Genomic DNA, 21,882 nt, shown 5'->3' on the forward strand with positions numbered 1-21,882 from the left:
ATCCATAGAACTCGTCTTACTTTATAAACAGTTGCCGCTGAAAATTGATAAGTGAAGGCATTTGGGATTGCAAAGAAATGACAGAATGTGTAAACTATGATGGAATCGTGAATAGAATGTGAGTTTCACATTTTGCCCACATGTGTTAGACTATTACCTATCAGTGAAGAGTGCATTCCTTATAAGTATTGGAAATATCCTAATCGTCATAACTTTATTCTGTCGATTGCTTCTAAAAATAATGATTTAATGTTAATGTATGCATTTGAATATAGTAAATGTACGAAGAGACTAAAATATTTGAAGTATACGGGGTGTAAGAAGTTTATGTAAAATAATAAGCTGCTGTCACATGCTTTACCTGTTGTTGTACGCATTTGCCTGCTGTTACCTGCTGACAGTTGCTGTTACCTGTTGTTACCTGCTGTTATCCGCATATTCCTGCTGTTAACTGCTGTCACTTGCTGTTACCTCCTTTTATCCGCATTTTCCTGCTGTTAACTGCTGTTACCTGTTGTTACCTGCTTTTATCCACATTTTCCTGCTGTTACCTGCTGTCACTTGTTGTTACCTGCTGTCACTTGCTGTTACCCGCTGTCACTTGCTTTTAACCGCATTTCCTGCTGTGGCCTGATGTCACCTGCCGTCACTTCCTGTTACCTGCTGTTATCCGCATTTACTGCTGTTAACTGCTGTCACTGGCTGTTACTTACTGTTATCTGCATTTCCTGCTGTTACCTGTTGTTAACTGTTGTCACTTGTTGTAACCTGCTGTGACTTGCTGTTATCTGTAGTCACTTGCTGTTACCCGCATTTCCTGCTGTGGCTAGATGTCACCTGCCGTCACTTCCTGTTACCTGCTGTTATCCGCATGTCCTGCTGTTAACTGCTGTCACTTGCTGTTACTTACTATTATCCGTATTTCTTGCTGTTACCTGTTGTTTACTGTTGTCAATTGTTGTAACCTGCTGTCCAGGCGCATTTGCCTGATGAACATACATTTTGTTTGCATTTTGTGAGGAGCAGGAGGCCTACAACAATCAACTTGATTGACCGATTAACAATTTTGATTTGGTCCTGTACTCACAAACATTGTGATGCTAATCTTAGTGTAGTCATCGGTATAAGAGTGTATATATTGTAGTCACTATAACTGGTAGGAGTATGTTTCAGTTGCATAATCCTGCTGTAATATTTTGTTTCCTGTTACCTGTTTAATGTCACTGTTGCCTTCAATTACGCTGCGATATGTCAATTGTGTTTGCATACGTTAGCCTATGAGGACATAAATACATATTTAGATCAGCGTCACCGTGGTAAATACTCTGTACAGTTACCACATCAGATAACAGTTAAACAGGTGCAATGGTTGACCAAGGTGAGCGTAAACGGGGGTAGTGTTTTTCTTGTTATAGTTTTATTTCACTCACTTAACGGGATCGGGTGATCAGGCTCGCTGACTTGGCTGATGCATGTCATCGTATCCCAATTGCGTGGATCGATGCTCATGATGTCAATAACTGGATTGTCTGGTCCAGACTCGATTCTTTACAGACTGCCGTCATATAGCTGGAATATTGCTGAGTGCGGCGTTAAACAACAACAAAAAAACACCTTTAATTTCCGTATTTATTACCTCAGTCTCATTGCAAGTTAAAAGTCAACAGTAAACATTTGGTATAAAAGTTTTACAAGCATTAGATTTCTTTTCAGAAGTGAAAGTAACTTGTGCTAGCAAATATGGAAACATGTGAACCTCCGGCATGTAATAAAACTAACTTTATACATTTGTTTTCAGTTATATAAATGAGTGATTATTGTTCTATTGTATTATGTTTCTATATCTTCATTTCCTATATGCACTCTAGTAACTTAAATTGTTCAATAAAAATGTTGTCTACTTGTTTGTGTTTCTGTCTAATAATGGATCTTTTACGCTTAGAACAATAGCAAAGTAAAAATATAAGTAATAACATATCCGTGTTATTCCCACGAAACTTAACTTAACTACAATAGCATCTCGTTATCTGTTCAGCATTTATTAAATGCATCTTCAGCAAGTGCTTTCTTCTACACATTGAATGGGTGCAGGTAGAGCGTGATAATGTATCTACATTGGCTGGAATCTTGGATTCGAACCAAAAAAAATGAATATTAGTAGATACGGAACGCTGCTATGTAAAATGCATTATATGAAACAGATGAAGCGATCTCACGGGTCTCCTCTAATTATCCTCTCCTCTAGTCCAGGTTGGTAAATCAGTGGCAGGTAATTGGCTATTTGATGGTTATTGAACGATATCAGAACATCGATATACCTTTAGCTTAAGTAAAACTGCTTAGCCAAATTACGTTGTTTTGACATTGTCAATCCGAGCAGACATTCTGATTCATATGCAGAAAGAAACAGATCCGCAAGAAGTGGAGTAAGAAAGAGACAAACTAGGTATACACACATCAAACATTTTATTGATGAAATTGGCATGCAATGTGCCTTTGCACATAATTGTACATTTTGTACATTTTGCTGTTGTGCAAACAATGTGCATCTGGATTATCAATCTTCCAGTGAGTCCACTGCAACAAAAAAATGTTAAAGTTTGTTAAAACACTCTTAGACGATTTAATAATTATGTAACGATGAGCTTTATTTGCATTAATATGAAAGTATATCCTTTGATTTGATTTATTAGAGGTATGATGTTTATGTACTTAACTACCTGATGAGATGACGGTGCATTCTTTAAACCGCCGAATACTTTCTTGAAAGCATTTAGCACTGTAACTGACTGGCATGTAGTTGGTCTGGAAATTGGCAACGACTCAAATACATATCCTGGTGTACGTTTTACTTGTTTTATAATGTTAGTGTTCTTTTCACATAACATGGTCAAATTGACGTCCATTTTGAATTCCAATTAGCGATGGACTACAGAAAATTAAGGGTAGGCCGTTGCAAATCTGCCATTATTTTATCACTCGAATATCGAACATGCATTAGTTTTATTGGTTTTCTACAAAACAATATGTATAAATACTTTTTAATTTTTGTTAGCGTTATCAAAATCAGTTATCCTATTCCTACAACTGCTGGTATAACGACAAGGCTGCAGTCAGTAAAATTAACCTCGTCATAACTAAGTACTCCTTGCACTCCACTTTTTTAACGACTTTGAACTGACTGCAGTGTGACTGGGAAAGAAAGTTCTTATGGGAAAGGAAGGCTGCCAATGTCCAACTACCAAAGGTCATGTAGGTATTACTCGTGGTGACATACATGTATTGCGTCGAATCTGTCTAAGACATTCCGGTTTTGTCCATTGTGCAAGTTAAAGGCAGTTGAAAATGAAATTCATTTCATTCTTGTTTGCTCTATTTATGAAGTTATTCGCTCAAAATATTTCCCATAATTAGACTTTATTACTGGTAACAATCGCAAATATTATATTAGTTAGAATGTTAAACTCTTCCGATGTGAACTGTCGTGAGAACGTAGCCAATTATGTTAAATATACTATATGTCTTCGTTACTCCTACCTGTAAATATTATTTCATGCAGCACTTGATGTGAAAGTTAATTGTAAATATCTGTCGTGAGCCTGAGGCCTTATTACCGAATAAAATGATTGAATTGTCTACCTATGATCGAGTCAGAATTGAATATCGGGGATTTTGACAAACCACTGGGATATCAGATCAATTAAGAAATCATTCTTGGTCCATAGAACGATCGAATTGATCGCGAAAGGACGACTTGAACGGCACACCGATATCACCACCATCAAATTCCTTGTGGATTAATTTTAGAGTGACTGAGTTGTGTTTAACGCCGCGTTTGACAGTATTCCAATTGTACCACGGCCTGTCAGCTTAATGTGGGAGGAAAACCGGAAGTGATGCAGGTCTCAGACGTTTACAACCCACGAGCACGGGTATGGTGCTGAAAAGCCTAGAAACATAATCGGGGAGAACCGGGAATCAAACCCACAATCATAGGTTTCTAGCGTGCCCAAGGGACTCAACTCTGCATAGCGTCTTAGACGACTGTCCCCCATTTTATTAGATGAGGAGATTACTTACTTTGATCCATTAGATCTCGAGCATCACGCTTGATGTTGCTCAATTCGGCCTTGTCTGCGTCTGTGAAGATCAAATTGATGACATAAAGTATGCTGAATCTTTCAAGCATATTAATACCACAAGCGACAAAATCCTATCCATAATGATGAGCATATTTCACGATTCCAACATGAGCATGTGTTAATGATTCACTATCAAATAGTTATGATGCCAGGTGCTCGCGAAAATATGAGCGTATCCTGCCCGACCCATGGCATCCGACATAAACGCATTCAAAGGCAAGTCAGTTGTTCACCAACAGAAACACGATCATTACATTTGGTACAAGTCACGAGAGGGAAATGCATCGGACTGATAAGTCAGATTTGGAAATGTCTCCGGATGTCTACTGGAAAACATTCTAAAAGCTTTACGAAGGCCTTGAATGTTGTCAACCTATGGACAAGAGGAGTATGATGCTCCTTTAAATCATCGTAGGAGGAGCGTGCCCAAGTGTACTGTTATACAGTCTTGTGGGCAGTTATTTGTGTAACTCTGAATAATTTTGATCTGATATATATTAAACAGATGAGGCGGTTTCACGTATCACGTTTAGTTCTAGCTCATGTGGGTAGATCAGTTGTAGGGAATTGGTTATTTGACCATTATTGATCGTTATCAGATCATCTGAAGTTTCAGTTAAACTTCTTAGCCATAAATCCATTATTTTGAGTTTGCCAATCCAAAAAGACATTCTGACCTGTATGCATACAGAAACAAATCAGCAAGGAGGGGCGGGGAATTGGTGCCCCACTTCTTGCCTAAATGCCCTATTTTTTCTCTATAAACGTCAGATAACATTTGCTTTCCTGTATATCTTTATACCGATTTTTAAAAACATAAATACTGGTTTGTTAAATAATGTCTGTACTGGCTTGTTAAATAACGATTCATAACACAATTATATCTCGTCTGATATTAGATAACTAAAACGTACATTACAGACTAATGAAATTGGAGGTCGGATTAAAAAATTCCAAACACTGATTGAATGAGTATTGCTTCACAAGGATGTCATCTATAGGATGTCTATCCCCCTGCTACGCAGTTCTCGGTCAACAGGTGGTATACGCCAGTCATGGACACTTATTCTGTTCAAATTTGATATGAACGTGCTGATCCTCACGTTGGGCACCAACTGAGCGGTCATAACTTTTCCGAGTCCCATGATGGAATTTGAACCACGGACCTTCTGATACCGGATCGGACACCTTGTCCACAGGACCACAGAGGTTACCCCCGTCATCAAGGATGGCATCTGTAGGATGACGCCGGTTTTGATTTTAAAAAGAGAAAGACTTAACTTACCACTGAGTTGGTCAACTTCAACTAGTTCATGGATGTCTCTGGTGGCCAACGTCTCAATCATTTCCTCCTCCGCCAGGTCTTCATGTAGGGCGCGTATAGCTCGACCTGAAATATGAACGTCAACACAAATTATGGAAGAAGTGAGTCAGTTGGACTTAATGCCGCTTTGGAAATTATAAAGTTATGTCAACCCGCGTAGTGTGAGGAAGCGTTTGTTGTACAGGGTTACCACGAATTCAGACGCTACACGGCGTAGCAATACGCGGCAATACATGTTTGAAAAATGACAAGGTATATCTGTGTATCATCCTAGTTTCCCAAATAAAAGGGCAATTCGGGCGTTATAGTGGACATGTAAACATTTGAAGCTTGTTAGTGATTTGGGTTTTATGGCCACTTTTATATGTATATTAATCTATCCCTGTAATCAGATTTCACGTAGGTAGAAGTAGGTAAGCCGAGATGGTACACACTTGAAAACTAAATAGAAGGGGAACTGTAATGACATACCATGGATAAGCACCTGATAGAATATAGGATTCGAACCGAAAACCAATGGGTATCGGACGATAAGTATCAGATCAGATCAGATCTTGCCAAAACATACAGGTCTGTAACATTCTATTTCAGCTGAAATAAGCGTTTGCAGTAAACGTTGGTGTATTTCTACAAAGTTAACAATACATTTCCTTTGTCCTTCGTCTAGGGAACTATCTGCTTACATACAGGGTCCATAGTATCTTCAGACGTACCAATTAAAGGTATGACTTATACAGAGAGTGTGTTCAACCGAATTCGTCATATTCCAGCAATATTACGTCATGTAGCTACCAGGATGGACTTTACAAAATGTACCCATGCGGGTAATCGAACCAGCGTCATGAGCAAACGGTTTATCCTCCTAGGAGAGACTATACCAACGGGAATAAAGAACTAGATATACCTCACACAGAAAGCAAATATAACCAATATGTCTTCCGAAAACACAGATTTGAATGATTAACTTCAGTCGGAGTGGCGACAAAAAGATACTAGTGACTGTCGGCCTGGTAGATATTTTAATGGAAAGGTTTCTGTCAATAACTCAAGGAGGTTAGTTTTCTTTGTTCGTGTCATGTGGCTCCGTTGCTGGAATGTAACAACCCGCCTACCGTGTCTGTTTCTCCACTCTTTGAACTTGTCTACAACTTTCTTCACACCATCAGAAACCTTTTGTCCGACCTTTTTGACACGTTCAGCAACTCTTCTAAACCAACTCCACGCGCTGGTTTCTGCAGGAAGGGCTGCCAAGACAACACACATCAGCAGCAGAGCAACAGCCTTCATCTGCAACAAATTATTTCAAAATATGTACCGACAATGACCCAGGTAGAAGTACTTTTCTATGTGTACTAGCTACCGTGGTGAATCAGTCAGAGATAATTAAGTATTACCAGCCACAATAGAATATTTATGAATCATTGTTAAATAGGCATTGGCTCTCAACCGTTGTTTCGAGCGATTATATCCAAGTCTTTATGTGTTATTATATTTACGAATTGATTTGAAAATTGATATTTGAAATTAATAATACATATTGTTTTTTGGTAACACAACAAACAGGATACAGACGCAACTTTCAAACTAGATTCCAATCAATAAGGTTTCCCTAAACAGGTAACATAAATTATTATCCTATTTTTTTATATACCTAAATACAAGACATTTCATTATATCGGAGTGGACAACTTTTCCGAAAGATTCGGGTATTAAGCTCTGGAATTTCAATAAACTGAATGGGAATGACAGTGAATGCGTAAGGCCTAGTTCATGGATATTGGCAATCATTTGCATTTATATCATAAGGGTAGCGCTATTATTCAGGGCATTATCATTTGCAGAAGCCCGAGGTCTTCCATTATCTGCTCGACGAAGGAGAGCAGTTGAAAAGACCGGGAGTTACCGTTATTACAGCTAAAATTGAAAGAATTTGTCATCAAATAAACATAAGCAACGATATCGGTTTTGAAACATTTACTGCAATCAGCACACAACGAATGCCACTGACCGGCTCACTATCCTACCCAGAGTTCCATGCGGCCGGTGTGACATTGAAAATGGACCCGCGTTGAAAAGTGACCCGGGAGTCAGTATTCAACGTTGAAAACATACCCGGTCTCATTTTTCAACAGACCAGGGTCAGTTTTCAACAGTTGAAAAGTGACCCTGTCAGCTTACCAAGTCGTTAAATAGTCACCCAGGCCTCGCGTTGAAAAGTGTCTCCGTTGAATTATGACTGCTTTCCAGAAAACATTGGCAACATGCCTAAATTGGTGCAAATATTTACCAGTGTGTTCGGGATGAGGGTTGGAGGTGCAACGTATTTATAGGCATGTGTTAACGTATACATATACAAATTGTCATGGTTCCTGGCTTTAGAAATGATCGTCACGATATGTCTGAAATATTGCCGATGTGACGTAAAGCATTAACTCACTCATTCACTCACTGCAGAAATGTGTGTGCATGTACATCTGTTTTGAGCGCCCAGTGGCTGCCTGTGCGTACGCTTGCACGTCTGTTGAGTTTGTTTGATTGGGTTTTACGTGGCTTTGGGTAGTTTTCAACCATAACGCCACGTTGGTTACAATGGGGCACCAGTGACCCGGTGGGTGCACGTATGTTAGAGCAAGTATGTGGGTGCAGGGTACATGTAGTATTATATGTATGTATGTATGTGTGTGAGAGAGAGAGAGAGAAAGAGAGAGAGAGAGAGAGAGAGAGAGAGAGAGGGGGTGGGGGGTGGGCCCTTATTGTGTATTTAAACAGTAATGACCACGTATTGTCTTCAGATAAGACCCGTTTTTGTGCAGGTGAATCGATCAAAATCATGTGCACATCACAATAGTGGCAAAATTGTTTTTTCACGTGCAACTGGTCACGTGGCCATAATACCGCACGTGTTTTCAGCCATACTTGTTAGCAGTCATTAAAAAAACCAAAAAAAACACAAGACAATTAAAGTCTTTACGGCCATTTGTCATGCCACGTCTTTAAAATGTGCAACGTGAACGTGCCATCGGCATGTTGCAGACGGGAACGTCCGTAGCTGACTACAGCAAACGGGTACCACCGCTGATCGCCCTCGGCCAGGTCGACCACGTGTGACGTCACATGTAGAGTATCGTCAGATTGTCTTACGTCACCTCCGTAACCGATTTTTGTCGGCTACATCAACCAGAAATTAGCTGTTTAGGGGTAGACTGAGTGCGCAAACTGTTCGAAACCGTCTGAGAACTGCTCACCTTATTACACAGACTCAATTACACAGACGTCAACGTCAATTGAGGGCACAGCGACACTTACGATGAACTCAGAGGAATTGGAATGAAGTCGTCTTCAGTGATGAATCCCGATTTAATCTTCGATTTGCTGATGGTAGGGCGAAGGTGTGGAGGCGCCGTCATGAACGTTACGCACAGTGTTGTGTACAGGAAGTTGACAGATTTCGAGGCGGAAGTGTCATGGTGTGGGGTGCTTTCTGTGGCAATGCACGTTCCAGGCTTCTTGTCATCCGTGGCAACCTCAACGCTGCTGCTTACCCCGACTTCAGAACTTCTGCCTTTTATGGCATCACATGGACCCGGTTTGATCTTCCAACGCGAAAATGCCAGACCCCACACACCAATTCTGACAAGGTATTTCCTTCAGAATGAGGGAGTCAACGTCATGGACTGGCCGTCAAGGTCTCCCGACCTCAATCCCATCGAACACGTCTGGGATGCTCTTGGGAGAAGGCTGCGCACGCTCCAGAACCAACCACAGAATTTGCAAGATCTTGGCACCCTTTTGCAGCAACAATGGCGTCGTCTTCCCAATCATGTGTTCACAAGCATCACAAGGTCCATGTGGAGGCGTTGTGTGGCAGTTGTCAACGCACATGGTGGCCATACACGCTACTGAACTTGTATGCCATCAGATTCTCGTGCTTGGGACTTATGATTTAAACTGTTGATGTTATTACCGAATACCGTAGGTGCTTGGAATAAATTATGGTTACCACCGTTAATTAAAATCCTTCTTTGGACATTACTGATTAAAAATTACCTTCTCTGATACATTTGTCCGTTGTATATCATATATGGGATTATTTTTAAAAATATGAAGTTTATAATTTTAATTATATTTACATACAAACTTCAACCCCGTAATATTTCAAAATATGAAATCCCATTTCACAGACGAATAAACAATATTGTGAGAAGTTAGTATCAATAAGATTAGTTAAAAAACTATAACATTAAAAGCACCATTCGCATTCGATGGGTGGGGGCGTTTTCAGTGGAACTCAATAGAAACCATTTATCTAATGCATGACAAAGGTCTGAAAGGACGGACTGCAAGTGTTACCAGCCAACAAAAGGACGTGCCCACAACGTTGTAAGAACGTTGTCGTAATATTGCTACAACGTATTAAAGCAGCCAATAAGTCGAACGTTACTGGGAGTCTACATACTAACCAAATAACCTACGTATGCAACGTTGCCTGGACCCCCCTGTGTTAACTGGGTTATCAGCATCTCTGTTGGAAGGGTGGATCACATCATCATCATCGAATTTGGAATAGCGGTTTATATAAGGCGGGTGAAGCAAATCAGAAATGCATAGTTTTGTATTATAATACCAAGAAGTTTCTGATCACATATGCTACAATCACCACTACCATAATTTGCAACGTGAAACAAAAGTGCAGGCCGAGCGATGGAAGTTACCAGACTCGCCAAAAGCTAAATACCAAGTTTGTTTTCAAAAGATTAAACTTTTTTACTATTTCTAAAAAAGTCAAACAGTTAATAGATCACACAAAGGTAAGGATCAAAGACACATCTGCATACTATAGGCATTTCAAGATAAGAAAGCTGAAAGGGCAATGTTCTATTAAGTCAGTGAACTGTGTCCGTATCGGTGTGGCAATGAAGGCAACTCTTCCAAAAATCACAAAATCAAAGATATTGAACTCGTTTAAAAAATTGAGAATGATGTTACACACAATTCCTATAAAAGCGTGTTTTAATTGTGAAAAGTGGTGTGCGCGATTAGATGAAAGGAAACAAAACCAGCACTATTTCAAAAACTTCAGTAAATTGTTGTAATATCTGTGAAATTTGCCGAATTTCAAAAGTGCACAATGAATTTTGGAAATGTGGACGTTATCAAATGCTTTGAGCCTAAAACACTTGTAATAAGTAGATAACGACGAGCATTCTCTACTACATTAGGCGACTCTATGTTGTGATGGATGCTTTTCGAGAATGTGGGTTCGAATTGTGACCTACAGATCTAGCCCCCAGTGATTTCCACTTGTCCCCTAAATTGAAAAAGCACCTGCGGGGTTGAAGATTTGAGGACGACAACAATTGACGGCTGGACTTTATATCGGGCATCAATGATTGGAAAACCAGATGAAACAAGTGTGTGAAACTGGAATGGTACTATGTTGAAAAATATTTGTAACTTTAACCAGAATTTCAACTGTAAGTTAGTGAGGCTCAAAACGTTTTGATATCTGCTCTTAAAAGTACTTTGTTTATTAAATTAAATCTTAACAAAAATGAAGATTGAAAGGTAGCTGGATTTTGGGTTGTATAGATCTATAGTTTTGGCCAGTAAATCTTGAATCTGGATTTTTCCCGTTTTAATAAAACATGAAACGCCTCCACCCTTCTCTCTACCGCACTCAAAAAGACATACATGTACGTAAAACAACTGATGCCAGCTGACAAATACGTACTCAGAAACACCCGGATAAAGACACTAAAAAAGATTTAATCGATTATAATATTAGATCTTTTTATTTACACTAGAAGTCACAATTCAACGGAGTCACTTTTCAACGCGAGGCCCGGGTCACTATTTAACGACTTGGTAAGCTGACAGGGTCACTTTTCAACTGTTGAAAATTGACCCTGGTCTGTTGAAAATTGAGACCGGGTATGTTTTCAACGTTGAATACTGACTCCCGGGTCACTTTTCAACGCGGGTCCATTTTCAATGTCACACCGGCAGCCAGCCAGCATAGTACCTCTGCCACAGGCCAGCGACATGTGACGATTCGTCACATCTTTCACAGTCCATTCAAAATATTGCATATGCTTTCATCCGTTTCATGTTTGACAAGTCTACACATTTTCATAAACAACTATCAAAGAATGGCTACGGTTCATTAAGAGAGTATGCTAATACGTGAAAATCTACTTGTTTACCCTTTGTTTACATTGGTTTACGGCTCCACGTGCTGCCAACGGAGAGCTAGCGATACGGTCACTTTGATGCATAAATATATATTGTCATGCAACTCACTGTCGCAGTTGTAGTAGCATATCTATATAAGTATGCAAAACAATATGTAAAGCGCCCCAAATACTTGCATAAGTCCGTTCTATACTGATTTCTGAAAAAGCGCGTTTGTTTACAAACAAGAGAAAAGCCCGGTCATGTGATATGCAAATTAGCCTGTGGCAGTGGTGTTCTGCTGAGTCACCACTACGCCGGAGTGTGTGACCCGCTTTTACAAATATGGAAACGTCATAGAACAAACCAGATGACGTCACAATAGAATATCAATATGACGTCACCCAACAGCGTGATAACGGCCCGTCGTCAAGCAATATGAGGGAATTATGAAGTTACAGTGGTCCGCCCGTTTCTGATAACATGCGGGCGGTTTAATGATAATTCTAATATCACTGTCACTAGAATTCGATAACAGGAAAGTTTACTTCTAGTTCCGTTTCATTTAGACCTAATAACGTGTTGAATACGTTATATATATAAGAGTGGGTGAGTGAATTTGGGTTGAACGCCAGTTTGAATAATATTCCATATCATGTTATATGTATGCGGGGGAAAAGCCCAAAGTCAGACGTTTACCACTTCGGTGAAACCCACGGGCACGGGTATGGTGTTGACAAACCTAGAAATATAATCGGGGCAAATCGGGATTCGAACCAAAGAACCTAAGTTTCTGGCGTATCCAAGGGACGCAACTCGGCACAGCAATTTGCTGCGCCTTACACAACTATGCCACCTGTGTGCCCTATACATATAAGAGGCGACATCTGCATAGCTCCATAGCTCTTTTTAAATATATGCACTTTGACTGTTATTTTGCAAGCTACCTCCATATCCAATAGCTCCTTCACAGCTTCCTGGGGAATATGCGATATCCCATAGCTCCATATAGTTTAATTTGACAAGAGAATAGTAATGAGAACTGTTTGAAATATATCAAATTTGCTATTGCGATTAAGTCAGAACCATCAGTAAACGTTGGCCAATGGTTATACACGTACTGCTCTACAATGGATACCCGCTCATTACAAACTGCAGCCATGTTCCTTCTGACGTCATCTTTATATCATGAACCCACATATCGAGTTCGTAGACAAATATGAGTTTGGTACATGTGGTAAAATATGCGTTGCATAACAGTACCAATAGAAAAACTAAGGTTAATCAGACTTTCTAGAACTGCAATTTGACTTGAGCCTTGTCCTCGATTAATTTTGTTTCTGCTCATACCTCAACTGACCTGTTGATAGAAAACTGTAAAAAGTAAATAAACAAGTCATTAAATTATGGATTGCACATGAAAGAGCCAACATACCTTGCTAGGTTGATTTGATGGCTGTCCCAGAAATGAACTGATTTCTGAAATGTTATGCCTTCTATATATTCATGCAGGGTGAGCAGCCATCGTTCTTACACTTGGCCAGTGGAACATATGTTTAAACACCTTAACCCGGAACATAAAGTAGAACTTAACACGTTTTGCTGCCAACGGACATTTTTTACATGGACGTGTTAAATCCGATGTAAAAAGGTGTGTATGCCACAAGCAGTGTACCATGAGTGTACCATGAGCTATCCAATCAAACACAAGATCAACGAGTATTCATCACTTTGTTCAATGTTCTGGTCATAGAGTAACACAAGCCGTTACTCCAACTGTTTGGGAGCCTGGTTTAATAATTTGCTCGTCAGGCCGAATGCCCGGGTTCGCGATATTACTGGAATATTTCTAAATGTGGCGTAAAGCCATATTCACTAAATGGAGTTGATCCTCAATAATATAAAGTTGAACAAGGCGATTTGATGGATCTGGTGGTCAAGATCGTTAACTTAGATGATGACCTGTCAGTGTACTCTGATTTGCCTAACCCTAACCCTAACCCTAACCCTAACCCTAACCCTAACCCTAACCAACATAATAATCATAACTGATTTGCCTACTCTTGGAATATCAACATATTCCTCAGGAATAATGCGACGTTAAAATCATCAATTAGTCTTTGCGATGTAGTAAGTTTCAAATACCGCCTTCTCATACAGTATTTCACTCGTCACTTTATCACGGACCTATCACTTGTGTGACAAAATGACAAAATATTGTTGAACGGCCAAAGGGAAACACACACATGTGCATGCATGTCGCTGTGTAAGTGCAATAATCTCGCATATGGCTTTAAACCCCATTTCACCCCACCTATCAAGGACAATAGAATCAATTCGAGATGTGGGGGACGATATATTAATCAGATCTCTGGTCATATTGTGTGCATCCCGATGTAACATCCTGCTCCCAAACAGAGCTGCAGAAATGACAACGCTCCGGGTTGCAATCAGTTCACACTAAAACAGATCACGAGTGTGAAGGGATGGCAACCCAAGTGTCACTTTCCATTATGGGGTAGTCAGTACAGGATGCACACCATTCATTATACATCAAGTGAGTGCATTGTCACAGGTGCTTCTGGTGTTTTCCATTGCAGTACGCTCACTCATCTACCAGGAAGGTAGGTCTTTTCCAATGTGTTTGGTGTACCGTTATTATAATATGGTGTCCATTTTATGTATTTTAAATACACAAATGTGTTATTGATATATACTCATGGACCATACCATAATGTATAATACATGAAGAATTACTCATATTCAAGAGATATGAGATTGGTTAGACGCACAAACGAACATACTGGTATGTTGTGTGAACCAACGCTCATGAACGCATCACATGTGAAGATATAGATCCATGACTCGTGATACACCATTTTTCGCGTGCAGAATTTGCGTGTGAGGTTGGGAAACTACGTGCCGCATATCGTGATAAGAATAAAGGCACAGTGATTGCTAGCTTTGTCATAAATTGTTACACATTGGAAATATCTCTTCTTAATCTACATACTTCTCTATATGTTTCTAAGCTTTAGTTAGGGCGGTCGGGTAGCCTAGTGGTTAAAGCGTTCGCTCGCCTCGCCGAAGACCCGGGTTCGATTCCCGACATGGGTACAATGTGTGAAGCCCATTTCTGGTGTCCCCCGCCGTGATATTGCTGGAATATTGCTAAAAGCGGCGTAAAACCATACTCACTCACTAAGCTTTAGTTATTTTACAAATTGACCAAATTAACATGATGGCTAAAACTTACATAAATACAAATAAAACTTGAGCAATCGGGAGGATCATAGTACAAGACGGACTAACGGGATTTCCTTGTATGAAGAATGCTGCCCCCAGCAGGTGAGGTGAGGTGAGGTGAGGTGAGGTGAGGTGAAATGGGGTTTAACGTCGTGTCCAAGATTATTGCACTTATATAGCGACATGTGTGTTTATGTGGCTGCTTGTACAAGTCTGGACTGATGCCTATTTTATAGTGCCAGCCAAATGAGATACCATGCCGCAGTTCAACATGAATACCACCCTCAGACACAGTATACTGACCCCAATTCCCCCAGTCCTTGTTTTAGCCCCTTAATGTCGAGCGCCAGACAGGGTAACAACAAGTACCATCTTTTAACGTCTTTTGGTATGACGCGGCCGAGGATCGACCAGGACCATCCGCTCTCCGGGCGGACGCTCTAACACTAGACTACGGAGGCGGTCCCCTCATCAGGACGATAACAATAATCAGCGATATACGAAATCCACCCTGTGGTGATGCCGAACACGAACAGGAGACCAGTACCCCACGTTGGTCGTTTATGTAATACAAAGAGGATCAAACTGTCAGCTCTAGTGACGTGGCTGATATCGTGTCTTCGTGTTCCAGTTGTGTTGATAAATGTTCATCCTCTCAGTCACTGGTTTTCCTGGACCAGACTAGATTATGTATTTGTCGTGATAACGAGGGAAGGTCTTGACTGCCGCGGTAATTGACATTCACGTCCCCCTTATCGTAGTGGATAGAACGTCTGCTCGGAGAGGAAAACCTCTGTGATCCGATTCCCGGCCGCGTCATACCAAAATACGTTCAAAGATGTACTTGTTTTTGCCCTGCCTGACACTCGGCTTTAAAGGGCTAAAGCAAGGACTGTTAGAGTCGGAGTCAGTACATTGTGTCTGAGAGGGGTATTCATGACAAACTGCAGCATGGTATCTCTGTGGGCTCAGTGGGCTAGCACTAAATAACCGGCATAAGTCCAGATTAGTACAAACAGCCATACACGCAGACGCCGAAAGACGTAAAGAGATGGCACTTGTTGTTACCGGGCCTAGCGCTCGGCGTTTCGGAGGTAACGAGTGAGTGAGTATGGTTTTACGCCGCTCTTAGCAATATTCCAACAATATCACGGAGGGGGACACCAGAAATTGGCTTCACACATTGTACCCGTGTCGGGAATCGAACCCGGGTCTTCGGCGTGACGAACGAACGCTTTAACCACTAGGCTACCCGACCGCCCCTGTTACGGGGATAAGACAAGAACTTGTCGGCTCAGAGTTTCATGGTATAATGTGTCTGAGGGGGTATCTATTGTAAAACTGCGACATGGTATCTTCATGGGCTAGAGCTATAAAAACCGGAGCGTAGACACACACATGCACGTCGCTTTTGAAGCTCAATGTTCATGAACACGACCCTTCACATTCACTCACTCTACGAAAAGATAGTTTTAGTGTTGTCGTCATTTCAGTTGACTGACACCCAGATTACCAGAATAAGCAAAAAATGAAGGCTGCTCTTGTCCTCCTGTTGTTGGTCGTCACTGTGATGCTGCCAGACAATACGGTGGGACGTCGTCGCTGGTTCAGAAAGACTTTCAGGAGGGTTATTGATAGTATCATCAGAAGACGTGAGAATACCACACTCATAGATGTATCACTAATATTTCACACCAACATCCATATGACCTATACATGCTCTCGATAGTCGTAAGCACACGAAATCATTTTTCAGAATACATGTACAACTCACAGCTGTGTCCGGTGTAACATACATGTACATGGAAAGCATTGTCCAATTGAATATATACTCACCGTCAAAGGAAACGCGAAATTTTGGTTAAAATATGAAGATTTATCATATTCAAGAGATATTGATTGGTTCGATTCACAAACGAACATACTGGTATGTTGTGTGAACCGATACTCATGAACTCATCACATGTGACGTCATAGATCCATGACTCGAGATACACAATTTGTCCCGTGCACGTTTATAAATCACGTGAAGCATATCGCCATTTAATTATAGTCACTCTGTTGTAACAATTGGCTTATAGTTTTGTCATTAAGTGGTGCGCATTAGAAAATCTCTTCTTAACGTACATACTGAGTGAGTGAGTGAGTGAGTGAGTGAGTGAGTGAGTTCCACACTCACCAACATTTTTTAACCTATCTGCCGGTGCTTCATATATAATCGAACCTGGGCCAGTCGCAATAAACGTTGCTTGAATAACTGTCCAAGGGTCGGGGTACGATGACCCGCCATCCACCAGGTCACCCATTGTACCCACCACATCCTCTTTATTGCCTCTTTATGAGCATGAGGTACCGGGGACATGCTGTCCTTGAATGACTTTTGGACAGAGGTTATGGTAATGGTGAACAAAAAAACCTGTCTACCTGTTACATTTATACAATATCTCAAGAAACAGATTCGATCATACCATTTGTTTCTTAATAGTGTTCCTGACTGTTTGGCCCACCATTTGGTGTTCCTCGGGGCTGAGCGCCTCCGTCGTCTAGTGGTAAAGCGTCAACCCGGAGAGCGTAAGGTCGGTGGTTCGACAATCTCATTAAAATCAGATCTTAGTTCTCGCTACCGCTAAACAAAGATCTGAGGGCATCCCATTACGGGTCACGTCAGAACGACGTTGCGCGAACTTTGACCGACCAATGGAATGACCAATCAGAAGGCAGCTTTCTCGTGCTTTACGGCACTAATTTCAAATTGGCGACTACGCTTCGAAACATATTTTGACAAATATTCGCTTACAAATTTGAAACCTGAACAAAAGAACGTTCTGGAATGGCTAATAGATGGTCTAAATTGTATGGATTCAGTCGTTAAACCCGTAACTCTCGTTCGGAATACCCCGTGTTAATGTTTTCGAGGTTGGATGATTAGAAATCACATTCCGACTGTCACTTTCATAATCTGGTAAGCGACGCTCTGATTGGTCGGATGAAAGGTCGTTCTGATGTGACCCCTAATGGGATGTCCTCAGATCTTTGTTTAGCGGTAGCGAGAACTGAGGTCTGATTATAATGAGATTGGTGGCTCGATGCCCTGCCGCGTCATACAAAAAGACGGTAAAAGATGGTACTGGTTACTGGCGCTCGGCATTATGGGAATAAAACAACACCTGGTCGGCTTGGAATCAGCAAACAGTGGTTATATTAACAAACGGCACCTCGCGTTTCGGCAGCTTGCAGAGTTTCTTGGGCTTCGGTCCTGTCCAACAGCGAGGAACAAGTAACGAAGGTGGTGTCTCCTCAGGCAAGCGACTTGATTCGAAATGTGCCTCTGTTCACCAAGGATGGGTACCCGGCAGGATGAGATGGTTGTTAACCTGCTGGCGCCTAACAGGCAGCTTGGTCTGTATACTCCCTAGGGAGCAGAGAATGATTGTTGAATGCACACAGATCTAGTGACCGGGGTACTAATAGCGTTTTGATCATGAAATAGAAGTTTATTTCAGTAAAAAAGCCACAGGCGCAAGTACAGTATGGAGCATTCCCCTGTGTGGTGTTGAAATATACGAAATATAAATGTTCTATTAAAGCTCATAATTCATTACACAATACCTCTACATTTCTATATTTTGTTTTCGTGCTATCACCAGATGGTTTGTTTCATAATTATCTATGTAGCTACATTTTCACTCATTGTAATACAATACATAAAGGGGACTATGTTCGACACCCTGATGTCCACTTCCAGTCTTAGTCGTGGTACTGTTACTAACACCCATGACACAACACGACACACTCTGGTATGAGTTGCATTAACAACGGCAAGGTTGAAATATATCATAATGTAAAACGTCAAGGTCTCGATTATCTGCCGAAACAGATTCCATTGGGCGTAGAGGCAAAATAGCGGCTAAAATTGTATGAATGAATCATTAATTATCAGTGATGACACCAGGTGTTCACGAAAAGGGTGAAGCACATCCTGGCCTTCCAGTAGCACCCGCCATTCAGACTATCTCCAGAGTGAGTGAGTGAGTGAGTTGGGTTTAACGCCGCTTTTAACATGCTTTTAACAGTATGGGAGGAAAGCCCAAAGTGATGCAGGTCTCAGACGTTTACCACTTCGGTGAAACCCACGAGCACGTGTATGATGCTGACAAACTTAGAAACATAATCGGGGCGAATCGGGATTCGAACCCACAATCATAGGTTTCTGGCGTGGCCAAGGGAGACAATCTCCATAGAAAAGTACATTTGTGTAGGCTGAGCAGACTATCCAGAGACTCACTTCAGTTTACATATATTGTTGAAATGATGTGTCTTTTTTTAATTACATCTGTTGCGTACAAATATAGAGGAACACGCTTAAGAAGAAATGCATTGTTGCGTGATGGATGGGCTGGAGACTATGGGAAATTGTCAATATATACATTAACGCCAAGGATGTGGGCATGAATCATCCGCGAGGTGTGTCCAGGATGTATCTATTCACTGCTGAAAGGTTTTAGCGCCAACACAGCTGCATAGAGCTGATGTTTGATAACAACAGGTTGTATGGTGCAATCTAGGATTGGGTGATCACCTCTTGGCTGGTATACTTGGAATTATATCTACAAGCCTCACAGGTATTAGTGTCATTCAATTAGAACTGAGTACATGGGATATTAATATCGTGCAGCGAGCGTTACTGAGTCATGATAGCCTGTAGTTATAGGTGTCTCTCTCTCTCTCTCTCTCTCTCTCTCTCTCTCTCTCTCTCTCTCTCTCTCTCTCTCTCTCTCGCGTCTTTTGGTATATTTATGTGAAGATGGTTATGTTTGCCTGAAAAGAGAAGTGGTATAATTCCTCACTCCTCACTCCTATCGAGCAATACTAAGGGTAATAAATTAAGGTCTTTAACATGTAGATAATATAAAAGTGTGTTGAATGCTTTACTTTTTGTACGTTATGTACTTGAGAGATCGCGATGAAATTCATTAGCTAAACTTCGCTGTGGAACCTTGCCTCGAGAAGTGGAAAAGGTCGTCATACACTTCAGAAAACTATCGTTTGTGAACGTACTTGCAAGTCATATTATAGTTGTAATATTTAGGTTGAGGGGCATGTAATTGTGATTCTGACCAAAGGTTACAACTGTGGCAGAAAGCAACTTCAATGATCCAATGTTTGTTACCATGTCTTCGGTGGAACAAACTACTAACTAAATCCAGAGTGATGAATTAGTTAAACCTCTTGCTGCATTGTTCTTCTCCATGTTTCAGAGAAGAAAATATAGCAAAACATATCCGATAGGTGTGACATTTCCTGTTAGGTTTACGTACATTATATGAATAAAAGTATGCATGGTTGTAGCATAGATATGTTGTTTTGCTGTGTTGTGTATTTGTGATATATGGTTTTGATGTACGGATTTGGTGCATGTTGTTTTTAAGCTTGTGTTATTTGAATGTGTTGTATACATATTGCATGGGTCTGTGTGAGCATGTGCATGTGTGGATGTTCGGGTAAATAGATATAGGCGTACATACATACATATATGTTAGTAAATGGATAACTTTCACTTAGAAAATATCCTAAAATGTTCCCCTGTTTACAATGTTGCATGCGCATAGCTCAAAGCGTAGACACCAAGAGCTAACGGTACACTGCTGTGCAGAGATACGGGTATTGATTTATATGTCCTTGGGCTCACAGAGGGATATGCGTAATGGTGAAATCTTTTGTTATATGATGGCATACAGGAATATCCCCAAAACGTGAGCCAATTAAGCAAATTGTCTCGCTGGGACAAGTCAGTAAAATAAGCAAGTGTGCGTGACCTTTGGAAGATCGACAAGCTTGAGGAACACGCAGTGGCCAAGTACTTGCAGGAATGCCATCCATGAAGACATTCGTACAAATCTAGGGAAGGATGTCTCTACCCCTGCTACCGTAAAGAGGTGGGCAGCAGAATTTAAGCTTCTGACATCTGATCAAAAACAATTTATGGTTGGTATTGGGGCTTTAATGGGTATGATGTGTATTATATTTCATTAATGAACAATAATGCAAGCCTCACGGTTTATATGTTTATTTTATAATTTATGTGAAGTTGTTTTATGAGATATTAGTGTCTGGTAAGCCAATGTTAGCCGACCACTGTTTATTCGCCTTTTAGGTATTTTTATTCTGTACAGCGGGTGACATTCTGATAAAATAAATTACAGTATTTGTCTCTCCCCACATTGTGCAAATGGTGAACAATATGTGTATTTCTCATTTAAACACGAACAAAATATGAGTTGAGTCAAGTTTTGTTCTGCGTTCTATTATATCGCCATCGATGTTTCGGTTACGTCACAGTATGCAAAGGTGACGTCATTGATCCATGAAAAGGTGAGTACTTCAGACAATTAATGAAATATATAATATTTTAGGTTGTATATGTAGTAGTTGCTGATCCAACATTACAAAATGTAATATCGAATATACAATAATACCTGTAAATATATGAAAAAGACATGTGTTACAGAGGAATTGAAGATAACCTGAATTGTTTGATAGCGTTACTTAGATATTGACGGATGACAAAGTAGACACAATTTAAGGATAACAACTTCTTCATTTACTGTAAAAGGCAAGGTTTCGGTATAGATCCTTATACCACTGACTGTAAATAAAGAAGTTGTTATCCATATACTTCTTGTGAATGTGAGGAAGAAGAATGTCCATCCTTGATTTCATAAATATTCATGGTTAAGCTTTCAGATAAAGACTTGGCGGCATATTGGATGGACCTAGCAATATAATCTCAATAAGACCCGTGTCACTTTAGGCTCGCGTCACATTTGAAATTGACAGCCCTGATAGGACCCATATTCACCCACTCATTCACTATTCTGTGCGTATTACGTACTTGGTTTGGTTAAATATGCCCTGTCAATATACGTACACGATCGTGCACAAATACCATCCCGCAAAACAGTTGGTGTGAAACCTTTGACGTCACATATGGGAAGGTTA

The 21,882-nt window shown here is 40.6% G+C and overlaps 1 protein-coding gene across 1 annotated transcript; it reads right to left on the bottom strand.

Annotated features, from left to right (window-relative positions):
• Window positions 1-2,457: 2,457 nt before the first annotated feature.
• On the bottom strand, window positions 2,458-13,186 carry LOC139474998 (uncharacterized). The gene is made up of 5 exons (XM_071258203.1): window positions 13,073-13,186; window positions 6,579-6,753; window positions 5,428-5,532; window positions 4,081-4,140; window positions 2,458-2,577 (listed from the first exon to the last, which is right to left on the bottom strand). Exons 2-5 carry the CDS (start codon window positions 6,751-6,753, stop codon window positions 2,558-2,560), a joined length of 360 nt encoding a protein of 119 aa, XP_071114304.1. The 5' UTR covers window positions 13,073-13,186; the 3' UTR covers window positions 2,458-2,557.
• Between the last annotated feature and the right edge of the window lie 8,696 nt (window positions 13,187-21,882).

This window comes from Haliotis cracherodii, unplaced genomic scaffold (assembly GCF_022045235.1).
Source record: "Haliotis cracherodii isolate W230 unplaced genomic scaffold, xgHalCrac1.p SCAF_3, whole genome shotgun sequence".
Taxonomy (NCBI): domain Eukaryota; kingdom Metazoa; phylum Mollusca; class Gastropoda; order Lepetellida; family Haliotidae; genus Haliotis; species Haliotis cracherodii.